This window comes from Asterias amurensis, chromosome 20 (assembly GCF_032118995.1).
Source record: "Asterias amurensis chromosome 20, ASM3211899v1".
Classification (NCBI taxonomy): domain Eukaryota; kingdom Metazoa; phylum Echinodermata; class Asteroidea; order Forcipulatida; family Asteriidae; genus Asterias; species Asterias amurensis.
Window position 1 is genome coordinate 4217746 of NC_092667.1, and position 13784 is coordinate 4231529.

Sequence of the window (13784 nt, forward strand, 5' to 3'; positions counted from 1 at the left end):
ACTCATAGATCGGCTGGGTTTTTCAAATCCACCGGAAACCACTTTCTTCTAAGACTTCTAGAGCCAAAGTGAGAGTATTTAGGCCAATGCAGCCAACAACTCTCTGCGCGACGCTCACACACAATCTCCGTCTTTCTTGAGCGACCGGCTTCTACCGTACTACTGCAATCTCAACGTGACGTCGTGCACTGAACTTTAATAAGAAACCACGCCCAGAAGACTGGCTGTGTTGCAAGCTCAGTCAATATGCACTGTATTGAGTTATCAACCTCATCTAATCGTTACTGTAAAAGTGTATCTTCAATAATTTAAGAGTCTAACTAAGACACAACTATTTTTAATGAACATGTGCGAAAGGTAAGACGCGAGTGGGCTCCAGAGTCAATTAAAGTCATATCTTAATTATTTATACTGATAGGAAAGTCAACTAAATGTGTTTTTTTCACTACAGAAGTATTATTGATATGATTTGACATGAATTCAAAAACGTCCCATTTAAATAGTTATTTCGAAGCGAGCCCTTTCATAAAACCAAAATGTATTTGCTCTTGAAGATAAGGCAAATAAGATTAAAACATGGTGGAAAACTACAGTAAGAAAATAATATTAGTCTGGAGAAGCCAATATCTACATCTAGTGACTCTCCATATGATTTGTAATGATAATATTACGCATTGATCGGTTGATTTGGCTGCAGAAACATGGCATTTTATACTGAATTTAATCCATCAAAAAATGCTGCTGTGCCATCTTTGTAATCCTTAAGCTATATGATTTCATGCTACTGCCAAAAATGACAATAACAAGTCTCAGACGTCTCTATTCAACCCAATTGTTTCTATTTATAGGACTTCATTTAACCTTCAAATTGGGTCCCTTTGATTAATGATTCGTCTGGTTCATAGCAGACCTTCAATTTTAAAGATACCTCAAAACCCATTACAAAAAAAAAAATCAATCTTCAAGTCAATTAAAAAACTTCTTCGAAAATTTTTCCTCAGTTCAAATTTTTGAGCTAATGTAATAAGTTTTCACCACATTAAATTGTTTCAAAAATAGAGTTTCCTGTGATTTAATCAATGGGATTGAGTTCACACTATTTCTTTTGCCTCACAATCAACAAACAACCATTAATGTTCATAAAATGCAAACAGTCATTGTCAATACTTAAAATTTCCAGCATTATTGACTACAGTAAAATCATTCAATGCATTAAATTTCCTTGAATACTTTAGCTAACAGAAATTATATTCCATTCACACATTTTTCCAGAGATGGGCAGAAGAAGACAAGGGTGTAATGTTTAATGGTACTGTGGTTCAATCGATTCCATAATGTTTGAACGTGTATTGAAGTGGCGAGGACGTCACAATGGGTCGGCGTCGAGACGTAGAAATAACAAAACCATCGGGTGCCATTCAAGGAAGCACACTGATGGGTCAAAATTGAATTAGGACAAATTAACGTTGCTTTCAGGTCTTTAGAGTGAGTGGTGGGATTGGGAAATATACTGTGTTCAAATGAAAAACGACCATTGCATGACGTAAAGAAGTGTAGAGGTACAAAGTCATATTTTGTTACATGGTTTCCAATATGGCAACCTTCACTAATGGCCAAAATGCGGTGTTGCAACCAAACATTTCCATGGGTGGGGGGGGGGGGCAAGCCAGGGTAAAAACTTAATTCGGGGATGGGATGGAGGTAAAAGATATACAACAATTGATTGCGTAAAGAACTATAGAGGTACACATTAATCTTCTTTGCAAGGTTTTCAAAATATGTTGATCTTTGCTAATGACCAACAATGGCATTACCAAACACTTTTGGGGTGGTGGAGGGGGGCAAAGACACATTCAGCAGGAATACAATGAAAACTCCTATTGCATCATTGCATTTAAAGAAAATAACTTGATCTTCTAAAAAATAATGGTTTCTCATGGCTTCTACCCCTGACTGTGCCACTGTCAAAATTGTCTTTCCTTTTACGAACATTCTGATTAACCTGGCAATAACACATTTCTAACTTCATCGGGGAAGTTAGCTGGAAGCTAATATTTCTTCAGATGGGTTTGTATTTGAGCTCGGCAACAATCCGATTTTGTTCTTTTATCGTTTTTTTTTTTTAGGTCCGTTTAATTTTGAAACATGAAATAGCTGTGGGGGGAAACCTACCACTTATAAACCTCACTGGCTCTCAAATTGTTACTAATTGATTCCTCCGCATTATTTCCTTAAGAAATATGTCCATTGAATTCCGCTACAAAGGGAATAAAGATATTCTGACAATTGGTTTTCGCCTGGTGAAAACAAAATTCAGGGGGTGGAGTAAAGAACAACTGGAGGTGGGTTTGTTGGCACCTGTTTCTGATCTGATCTATGCCTGTAAACTTTTAATAAGGAATTGAATGAATGTTTTGTTTTAAGGATAAGTGTGAATGCATGCAATCAACCTTTTACTCTTTAAATCACATTTTTGGTTGTCCGTTAGGAGTTTAGATAATGTTTTCTTCTCTCTATCTGGAAGATGATTGTCTCCTGAAGGCCTGGATGTGTTTGTACTAACTCCATTATAAAATATTGTTAAAAATCATTCCTTTAAAGTAATTTCATTTTAGAGAGGGGGTGGTTTTTCACCCAATGAATCGTAAAAAGACTTCAGGCATGAAGCTTTCCTTGGGCATCTCAAAGCACATAAATGCAACAAGGGTGTTTTTCTTTCATCATTTTCTTGCTTTTTCGATAACACTAATTGAGCCAAAATGTTCACAGGTTACTAATGTATGCATAGGTTGGGGTAAACCAAGTGAGGATCTGGTATTTGGCAACCACCAAAAAGTATACCCTGCTTAATAAACATGTCATTATGTAAAAATATATACATATATAAACAGCATAACCGCCAGCTAAAAATTACAATTGTTGATAAAATTATCCATTTTCATTAGATAAATCGCATACATCGAACAAAACGTAACGCTGGTTGACTGAGCGTGATGAAACGACGAAGGGTAAAACCCCCTAATAGACGTGTGTACTCTGCATCTACCTCCTTAAATTATAACTCATAGATGTATAGCAATTATCTTGTCACTGTCTCAATGAAGTAATAAAAATACAGCAAGTTTTTCAACCTCGGGAAAGGTTTATTTCACAAAAGAAGTTTATTTTAAAAATAAAATCATATTATACCGATACTAACAAAATAATTGTTATGGTATACGAACCCCAAGTAATAAATAGTTGAGCTCAGTTATTCAAAAATAATAAATTAAACGTCATCATGATGTCATAACAAAGTGGTAAGATGTCTCATAGACCTTATCGCAAATACCAATGCGCAAGCGCAGACTGTTGAATGAGGTGCATTTTGGGATAGATATGAATCAAATTTTGCTACCAGCTAGACCACAATGCACCTAATTCCAAGCTTTACGCGCGCGCCCCAGTATTTGCGAAAAGGTCTATGTACGCATTCTTTTAACAATGGATTAAACATTATGTATAACATTTACGGGAAGAAACAATTGTTGAATCTCTTAGCTCGGTTATTTGCATATGTTACATATAAATTTACACACTCTTAGCTGCTGATGATTTCTCTATACGATACCGGACAAAATCTTGTTCGACATCTCAAAACTAGAAATCAAGTAATTGTTAATACTCAAGATGAAAGTGAAATCTAATCTCAAGTTTTACTTTTAAAGGAATTGTACACTATTGGAATTCACCTCTCCTCTGGTCATCAATCAAGACAACATTTATACAATTTCATCAAAATAAGCGATTCTATTCAAAACAACAACTAAATCAATGGGCTTTAAGATGGCACAAACCTAACATCATTCCATTGTCTCATAGTGGAACTTTGACGAGAAATGTGCATAATTGTTGATGACGGGTGGGTGAGCTTTTGAATTGGCATCTTGCGTGGTTCTGTTCTTGTGTTAAATGCTAATAAAGTAGGATTTGGGACATTGCATAAACACACAATGCTTCCCGAATTGTGCTGCAATAAGACACAAAATAATATACAGAATGTTTAAAAGCATGGCCTTTCTTTTTAAAAGCACAATCTTTCGTAAAATCTTTCTCGTCAATTTAGTTGAAGGTTATTCAACGCTAATAGAGACGTGTGGCTCATTTTCATATTCAGAGCTTTCAAAAAAGATTATGGAAGAGCTCCTCACACTGCATCTTTGACAAAAGCGCCCTCTCGTGTTCAATCCACCAAGAATCCTCTGAACATTCACGCAATATCCGCTGGAAGATCTCGTGGTGTATCGCGAGATTGTTTCTCTTTGTTTCTTGACTTTGATGGATCTCTTTCACGACCACTCTTTGAGCGAGTCCTTGTTCGCGTTTTGCGAGTTCGACTTCTTTTTCGTGATTTTCGCCGTGCCGACTTTCTTTTCGAGCTTTCTTTGTCGTTTTTATATTGACCTACTGCCGCTGCTTCAGTGATAAGGTCGTCTTCTGTTGAAAAAAAAATCATTAAAACAGTCATTTATCTAAAGTTATACTCGTAAGTCCTGTCATTGTACATTTTTATCTAGGGGGAAGACTTGTCCACGTCAGACCATGGTATATGTAGGCAGGCAGTAAGTTTATTTAACTACGCAAAACTACCTGCTACATACAGTGTCATTCTTTTCCAATAAACAGACAAACAAGTTTAAACTTTGATAGTCAGCTAAGAACGTTGATGAATCTCTTGCTAACAGTAATTGGTTTATGTGGGGAATCCGACGACATACCACTACCCGGATGTCTAATTGGCATCAACCCCAGTGAAAACTTCTAAATGTTTCTCTCCATCATGTCATCCAAGGAATGTTCAAAACTATTGTTTACCTTGACAATATCTTTGCACCATTCGACACTCTCTGGTCTCTAAGAGCTCGGGACAACTCTCCCCTCCCGGTGAGGGCGGTGTGATGATTCCTCTCATACGAGATTCTTCTCCCCATTTGTACCCACAGAGGGCGCCATTTTTCTGACAAGGAGTCCAGCTATCCCACTCGGACACCACGCAATTAACTGTAAGAGATTGATGAGTTTTCAGTTAATGTTCATAAGTCAGATAAAGAAATCGATAATACATCATTTTGCAAAAAGAGTAGGTTAACTTCATTTCCACACCTCTTAATGAAATTAGAATTAGTGAGGCGTCAATCTGTTATAATAATTCGAATTACCTATCAAAAATAGTATTCAAAGTCTGCCTAAAGTTGCAAGACATTTATTAGCGTCAACATTGACCGTTCTGTTTAAGTCAAACCGAGTACTCTAGTTTATTTGGCTCTCTTTTAACATCGGTCTTATCAATGATAACTATGGTAAGAAAGATTTTAAAAGAGAGCCAAAAACAGCCCAACAAGGTGGGCTAGTCTTGCTGCCCTCCCTCTTGTGGGTTCACAGCCCTTTTCTGTCTGACCCCTGGCCCGATCTGACTAAAACTCATACTCATAGGCCATTGGGAGTAAAGTCTATAGGAGCACAAGTTCAAAATAAAGACTTGCTTTGTGCCCATTATTAAAAAATCTGTCCCAACTTTCCAGTAGGCTAATTTTAACATACAAATTGAGAGAATTAGCAATGAAAAGTCACCATGGTAACGACATGACTTATCTCCGACTGAACTGGTTCAAATTAACTCAGTGCCTATGTACCTGTATCGACGCAGTGCCCACTCTTTCTGTCTGCCCATGTGCCCTCAGGGCACTGTGCGTAACATTTCCCGTTGTATCCGAAGAACGGTGACTGACAGTTTGAACAAACGGTTCGGCTGTAACAAGACTCGCAGTTCTCCACTCTGCATTCTGAATATATGAAGAATGGTAAAAGAACATGTAAATGTATTTTGGGGTCTATTTGTTTGTTTTGTTTTTGGTGGGTTGTGTTTTAGTTTTGTTTGGTGATGGGTAGGGGAGATTGTCATTGCTTAAAGGAACACGTTGCCTTGGATCGGTCGAGTTGGTCTTTGAAAAGCATTTGTTATAAAATGTATATAGGTAGAAAGATGCTGTAAAAGAAGAATACAATGATCCACACAAACATGCCTCGAAATTGTACGGTTTTCCTTTTACCTCGTCGACTAACACGGTCGGCCATTTATGGGAGTCAAATTGTTGACTCCCATAAATGGCCGACCGTGTTAGTTCGCACAGTACAAGGAAAACCACGCAATTTAGAGGCAAACTTGTGTGGATAATTGTATTCTACTTTTAAAACATCTTTCCAACCATATGCATTTTATAACAAACGGTTAAAAACGCTTTGTTATAGACCAACTCGTCCGATCCAAGGCAACGTGTTCCTTTAATACTATTCAGTTCTTAGACCATGTTTCCAAGTAAATACAGTGCCACCACGACGAGAAGCGAAAAGGAAACTATTTTCTTAGAATAACTTTTTCTATAGTTATAACTATTTATAGTAAGACAGCATTTGGTGTCGCCATCAAACTAATTTGAGTGTTGGTAATCTTTTTCATGCCTATCTTCAGTGGCATCTGGCATGGGCTTTGTGTGGCCACACATCGTCTGTACTGTTTTAAAAACCCAAACCAGACAAGCGAAGTGACTTAGAATGGCGACTGTGTAATTGCTGGTGACTTAAATACCGCCCTCTACATCCTGTTCATATCAATTGTTTATCATTGTATGTCGCCTTCGTGCCAGCGCAGTACACAATCTTGAATACATTACAATTTGAACGAGCTGTCATCAGCTAAAGTTTCCAAGAAAACTTAAACTCAGTTGAAAGATCATTAAGTCAAGGTTAACACTCACTTTTTATGTTTTTTTCTGTTGTTAATTAACTTTAATTAAAAACCCCGGTTTACCAAGATAATGATAATAAAGAGTAGAACATTGGGGAGATGTGCTCAAATGAATAGGTTCAAGAACTAGGGTGTTCTTCTTGCCCCCCACACCCCTCTCCAGACCTAAATCCACATCTCAATCACTTACTTGAACACCTGTTAACATCAGACATCGTACTCGCGTAGTAGCCAGGAGGGCACGTGTGTCTGCAGTAACCCATTTGTTTCATTCCACTTCGATGAAGGAGGAGTAAGTAGCGAGGCTTGCAAGTGACGCATCCGTTGAACATTGTGCAGGAATTGCACCCTTGTGGGCAAGCTGTGGTATGGAGAAAAATAAAATGAGTTATTATTCAAAATAAAACTTTGAAAGAAAGAATTCCTTCATATAAACATGGTTGGTCAAACTGACAGGTGTGATATTCTTCCTAAAACTTAAATCTGATTTCTGAAGAGAACAAAATTACTCATCATATGAAAACACTATTGTTAATAGCCTGAAATGTATTAGACCTAAAGACTTTACCATAATGTACAGTTGCGCAGGTCCGTTTTGTACTCAAGGAAGTTGTCCCACTCTTTTTTTTCACAGGGCAAAATATCATACCCGAACTGGGCGGTTCATAGCAGATTAACTACTCTCTTTTTTAAGTGTGGTTACATCAAGAAGGGAAAAAAACATGGCCTATCATCCATGGTTCATCCGATATGCAAATGAAACATAAAACAGGTCGCAGCTTGGAGATTATTATGACACTATATAGACACATTATATTTACAAAATTGTTACCATTACATATTATTGGTTAAAGTTGATTGATTTTCGAAAATTTCATTTCCTTTCATCTTGCAACAGTCTAGAGCCAGGCATGGTTCCTTTTGGACTCATAAATTTGATTTGGTAAACAGGAAAGTACATTAAGCATGATATCCTGCGCGGGCAAACATTAGCTCAGGCAGAGGACTCTATGGTGGACTCTATGGTGCCCCTTTACATGTCTGATGTGCAATTGAATCATACTCCCAAAGCTCAAAAGCTGAGACAAACTTAAGACAGATCGAAGATGGGTGTACAAAGTGAGGGGGTGAGGCAGGCAGGGGATGAAGGGTGGCTAATGGGGAGGGGGCACAAGGGAGAGGTAAAGTTGGCAAAGGATGTAAGAAAAAGTATGAGTTTTTGAAGGTCAATTTATTACTGTAGGGTAGCGCAGCATGGCACGGGAAGAGTTCATCCTCGAAAACGAAATGTATTTTGTAAAATTAATTTTGTTTTAATTAAAATACCGCTGCTGGACCCGTAGAGGTGTCACCTTGGTCGGGCTGTGGGTCAAGGAGAATCTCAGATTATATTAATCATACTTATAAAGTGTCATGCCTGTCTTCTCTACATGGGAATAATATAACTGCGTTTTGTGACCAGTGGGTCAGTGCCGACAAATAATTCCAGGTCAAGTCTGATCGACTGTTGTGCGAATCACATACCCGATTTTAAAGTGATGCTTTAGGAGTATGTCAAGTTTAGAAGGAACCAAATTAACAGCTATTACTAATGAATATAATGTAAACAATATAGCTGGTTTTGTCACAAAAACAGGTTTGTTATTTGTACCTAAGAGTTTTATGATATCTCCCCAACCAAGACGACCACTGTGACTGTTGGCTTTCTGTATTTGCAGGAGCCCTACACCTGTCACACCTAGCCGTTATGGAGGAAGCCCTTAATCTCGATAATGAGTAACATTGCCGTTTTCTAAATCAAATGGAAGTACACGGAGCCATGCACCTGCTGTGTATGCTTTACAGAAATAAAATTACCATGAAAACTTGCCAACTTTTCATAATTATCAGATAATTTTCTTATCTTACAAACAGGTCGTTGATGACAAGCTCTGAGAGATTCAAATTAATTTAAGATGAAAGATTTTACAGGTAAATGTCACACTGGAAATAGTATTTTTTTTTTTTTAGGTGTCACTGGCTGTTTTTAAAGCGGCTCACACCTCAGGGGCTTTAAAGATTATCCAGTGTTACTAAATTATTGACAAATTGATGTGAAAGTGAAGGTGTTGATAGAAGTGTTTCCTTTTAGAAGATTCAGCTTGGGAATTAAGATATAAATGTGATTTGGGTTTGGGACGTCCGACTAATAAAGTGTATTGAAACAGTATGCAGCACAAAAAATTTTAAAATGTTACTCTCTCCAAAAACAAATACAGCAAGTTCATAAAAAATATGTGCACTATTCTGACATTGGTAAAACAAATTTAGCGTCAATCATAACAATTTCAACAGCCGCCGTGTCTCACAAGTTGGAACTTCGTCATCTATGCATGTACTTGTTTTTTGTTGTCTAAATAAATAAAAAATGATGTATTTGTATACATGATTGTAGCCAATTCATGGTTATTCATCAAAATGGACTGATCGCATCCTTAATTAATATCTTTCTGAGAGCTTTCGGATGCAGATACAAAGCTGCAATTAACACTTCGCTTGCTGAGCGTAACTAAAACATGAAGCACGCCCTCTTTCTGAAAGTGCAAAAAAATTCCCGGCCCACTGGAATGGATGAGAACGATGCCCTCATGCACCTTTCAATGATTCTAAATTATAATCTTGTCTGCACGATTCTCGAAGCAAACTCCTCACCCACAGATTGATTCAAATTGAATACTGCAATTATCAGTCCGGTCTCCTAACTACCATGGGCCAAATGCTCAAAATGACGTCATGATCTATGCTCCCTTGCTTGGTAGAAAGTGACTGATCGCATCCTGTGACGACATACATGGTGGGGATCCCCCAGGGGGATGTGTGTTTTTTGTCCCCATCTCTCAGACTACCATGACAGGTTGAATTAGTCATGGAACATCTCCAGAGATACAGCTACGCAATCCGTTAGTGGTTGGACGGTTGGCGTCTAGTTTGCACGCAAATAGGTTAACGTATTACTGGAGTTATTAAATGGCAGGTAGTTTGTAATCTGTTTAGACTGACGGTTTTATGTCAGATCACGATTCCCATTCCTAATCTTAAGTGATAAACACTCAAAACATCAGCACACCTGTCTACACTCTCGAACAGTTTGAAGTAAAATAACAAACAGAACCGAGTTTACCGAGCGTCACAAACATCGTTTAAGCACCGTGTGTAATTTTGCTTACCAGAAATGTATTACCTGCTAAAGTAGAATGGCATGTGTACTTTTTTGCCACTGGTCCCCGCTTAAATTTTCAGCAGAATTGCTAAGCACTTAATGTTAGGCTCAAGACGTGCAATTTGGGTCCTTGTTTCGTTTTAATGCATGAAGAGAAAGTTCGATTTAGTTTACATTCGAACGTAAACAGTCCGAAGAAAGTCACTTTTCCAAACAAGGGCGAAGATTTACACCCCTCCCCCCTCCCCCTCAAGATGTAGAAATAACTGACACCGTAATATAAATAAGAACGTGGTTTGGAAGTACTAAAGAACACAAGGTTGACGAGATGTCTAGACTAATTAAAGAAGTGATAATACCCATGGTGTCAGAGCTGCAACCTGGACATTATCTTTCAATATAACGAGGCACTTCTGACTCACGCTTGAAAAATACCTCTGCACATTGTCATTATTTGTTTTTAATGTAAGATCAAATAAAAGATACGTGGGTTGAAATTAAACAAACTGTCCGACCATGTCAGCTTTAATTTGATCTCAACACCCAAGGGGTTCGGCTCGGCAATCAGTTATTGCCATATTCCTTGTGGAATAAAAGATAGGCCTCAATATTAATTAGGGAGTTATTACACTTGAGAAAATGCTGTTTATGATTTAGAAAAAGGTCGTTGCGTACATGCATCGATTGGGTGGTTAGCCAAACTGGATCTAGTAAGTCGCAAATGTCTTAAATGGTTCCTGCCACAAAGTAAAGCTTTAATTTCCTTGATTTACAGGGCAATTTATTTTCTGGTTTACGGTCGACAACACGACGGGTAAAAGCAATCAAAATAATATGTTCGCGAATAACATGGCTCACTGGAATGTCTGGTGTAATATACATGCAGAGCGCCGGGAAGGGGCTGGGGTTGTTGTTGTTGTTTTTGAAACATGCTAGTTAAGCCTGAACTATAGATTGATAATAGGACTCGATTCGAACCTTGGACCTCTGGAATTCCTTAATGTTCTACAAAGTATATTTTAATATAAATATTTATGCAATGTAGTGTCAGGATACTTGCAATGTCCATAATCAATTATTCAAATTTGACCTTTTGGAACAAAATTAGTTATTTTGCTATGATCATACAACCATTCTTAACACACATAAATGAATAAATTGCATATAATCGTTCTTACCTTTTGTTTTCACTCGCCACGTATCTCCTGAATCCACGACCACAAGCATGACAGTGAAGCACAGCATTAGCAGGATCTCCCAATCCAGGAAAGTAGCCATTGTTCGGTTTGGAAGAATAATATACAATAATAATTCTTCAGCTCAACTTTGTTCGTATCGAGGGTATACCTGAGTCACTTCTCTGAGGGGAAAAGTCGATCGGTCTTTTACGCGAGATTCTTATCATTTCAAGGAGCTTTGAATCATGAACCTGTCCTCCGTACGTATCCAATCAATTAGGGATTGAAATTGATTAGGAATGCCCATCAGCAAGACTCATCGGTAATTTCATCAAGATGCTCGAGTATTCGCCTGGTCAGGTAAACATTGTATGAAGGATACAAATATTTACATCCACAGTATTTTCGTCATTGATTTTTTAGAATACAAAATGATAAACGCGATCTTGATGTTCAGTTCCTGCTAATTACTTGTTTATCCGCGTACAGACAGAAAACGATTAGTCATGTCGTCGTAAATCATGAGTATGCAAATGTAAATCAAATAATTACTTCAATTAAAACTATCAACATATTGGCTCGAATTTGATCCTCGGATTTTCACAAAATTTGAAGCGTTAGGGTAAAATATCCTCGCGAGTGAGTTTCGTCAAGGCGAATGACATCGGGCGACACACTACAGTGATTGTGGTGACATCAACCCGTCGATAGGGACAACACTCCCGCTCCAACGCTACGTCGACCAGCCTTCTTTTGTGACCAAGGTGATGCGTTAACTTCCTCCCACCCTTAAGCCAGGGTGTGCCTCAATCACGTAATGCTAAGACATCCAACATAGTCTGTTGACCAACTGGATGATCTCAAATGAAAACAGATATCAAAGATGGATTAGTAGCCTTGTTTAGATCCTAACTCCACTCACGACAAAATGTTACTTTCTTTTCAGCAAACCTAAGCCAGTAGTACTTCTGATATCACAGTGTGTGGCAAGAACATAAACTTGCATCCATCCGTTCCTCCAAGAAAAGTATTGATCTCTGTGAAGAGCACTTGTTTTCTTTTCGGTAATCCTTGGTTGAATGTTACAGTATCCTTACTAGTGGTCTATCAGCGTTGTGAGGATTGTGAGTTACACGTTATCATTCATCTGTACCCTCATGGCCATCAAAACAATTAACCCTTAAAGCTGAAGGTCCCTTCACTTCATGAATGATTTGTCGTCGATTATAGCACCTCGACGAGACATCTTTTCTCGACTGAGGGAGAATTATTCGAATGTTATTGTCCCGTACACTCGATGAATCATAAACAACACGGCTGGGAAAAACCACATTGACAAATATAAATTACGTAATCTTGAATATCATAGGTGGAAAATGTTGAGAGGAATGTCAACTTTCTTTTTGCGCCTCCTCCTTGGGTATGGAATATGTCAATCCGCGAGCATGGCAATCAAGGAATCCGGATGATGCATTACAGGTTGACTTTCTGTTTATCAAAGCAGGTGAGATACGTATTCCTCCCACCGACATCCGCCTGACAAGTGCAATTATTATCTTGGTTTTCGCGCCAAAATTGTCTACTTTTTCCAAACAGGTGGTGTATTTCCAAACAGGAATATTGGCGCCAAATTAAACACGTTCAGTAAGCGACACTGTTTTGAAAACCCAATGCTACGTACGGTTTGCGTGTTGATAATAGATAGACAATTTCCTTCCTTGTCTGCCCCTCTTCAGGTTAGTTAAGAAATCAGACGCTTCAGAAAAGAAAACTAACTCTGACAAAGATGTATAATAATTCAACTTCACTCAAATCCAATTTCTCTCCACGTGCGCAAAGCGAAAATAAACGAGTTCATTTAAAAAGGCTTCGTCACTGTCCAGCGGACGGGCAACATACACAAATCACCCTGACGAATCCACACTCGAAAATGAAAATGGTTTTCCGTGAGAAGAGAAGTTTCCTCGAAGACTCTAGTATCACCTTGAAGATGGAAGGAAGTTCTTAAATGGTGTTACTTCACGCGTCTCCTATATACAAGCCGGTATCAATGCGTGCAATTCCATCCTACTGCCTAGATGGCATGTATAGTACTGTCTGATGGTAACTCACCAAGCTACTAAAACTTTATACTCTGTGTGCACAATCCGTGCACTCATCATCAAATCACTGCCTGTCCTCTACCTCATACACTCATTGGTCAATGTCCTGATTGTATTTATAGAATACCTTGTGTACTCATTGAAATGTATGCGTATTACGGCACAGGTAACAAGTGGTAAACCCAGATCTATACTCCCACCGATTGGCCAATTACTTTTTAATAGACTGGTGTACTCTACTCGTGACAATAATGGACCAACTTGTTTGGCACAGAGTCCAAACCTGGTCCAATAAAACCATATGGTATATTCATGCTGTTGAAAGGAACGGTTTTGGGGCTTATGATGTCGCTCACCTGAAAGCAAATTATTCACCAAATTGACACCAAGTTGGGTGTGATACATTTTCCAGTTTTCAAAAGTCGGCCATTTATTCAGCTTGATTTGAAATTGTAGATTTATGATTAATGATAAGGGGCTCTCGGTTTGGTTGGTTATTTAGGAAGAGGAGCAAGGATCAA

The 13784-nt window shown here is 38.3% G+C and overlaps 1 protein-coding gene across 1 annotated transcript; it reads right to left on the minus strand.

Annotated features, from left to right (window-relative positions):
• Positions 1-3216: 3216 nt before the first annotated feature.
• On the minus strand, positions 3217-13246 carry LOC139952624 (R-spondin-2-like). The gene is made up of 5 exons (XM_071951826.1): positions 11162-13246; positions 6975-7145; positions 5673-5822; positions 4855-5040; positions 3217-4476 (listed from the first exon to the last, which is right to left on the minus strand). Exons 1-5 carry the CDS (start codon positions 11259-11261, stop codon positions 4250-4252), a joined length of 834 nt encoding a protein of 277 aa, XP_071807927.1. The 5' UTR covers positions 11262-13246; the 3' UTR covers positions 3217-4249.
• Between the last annotated feature and the right edge of the window lie 538 nt (positions 13247-13784).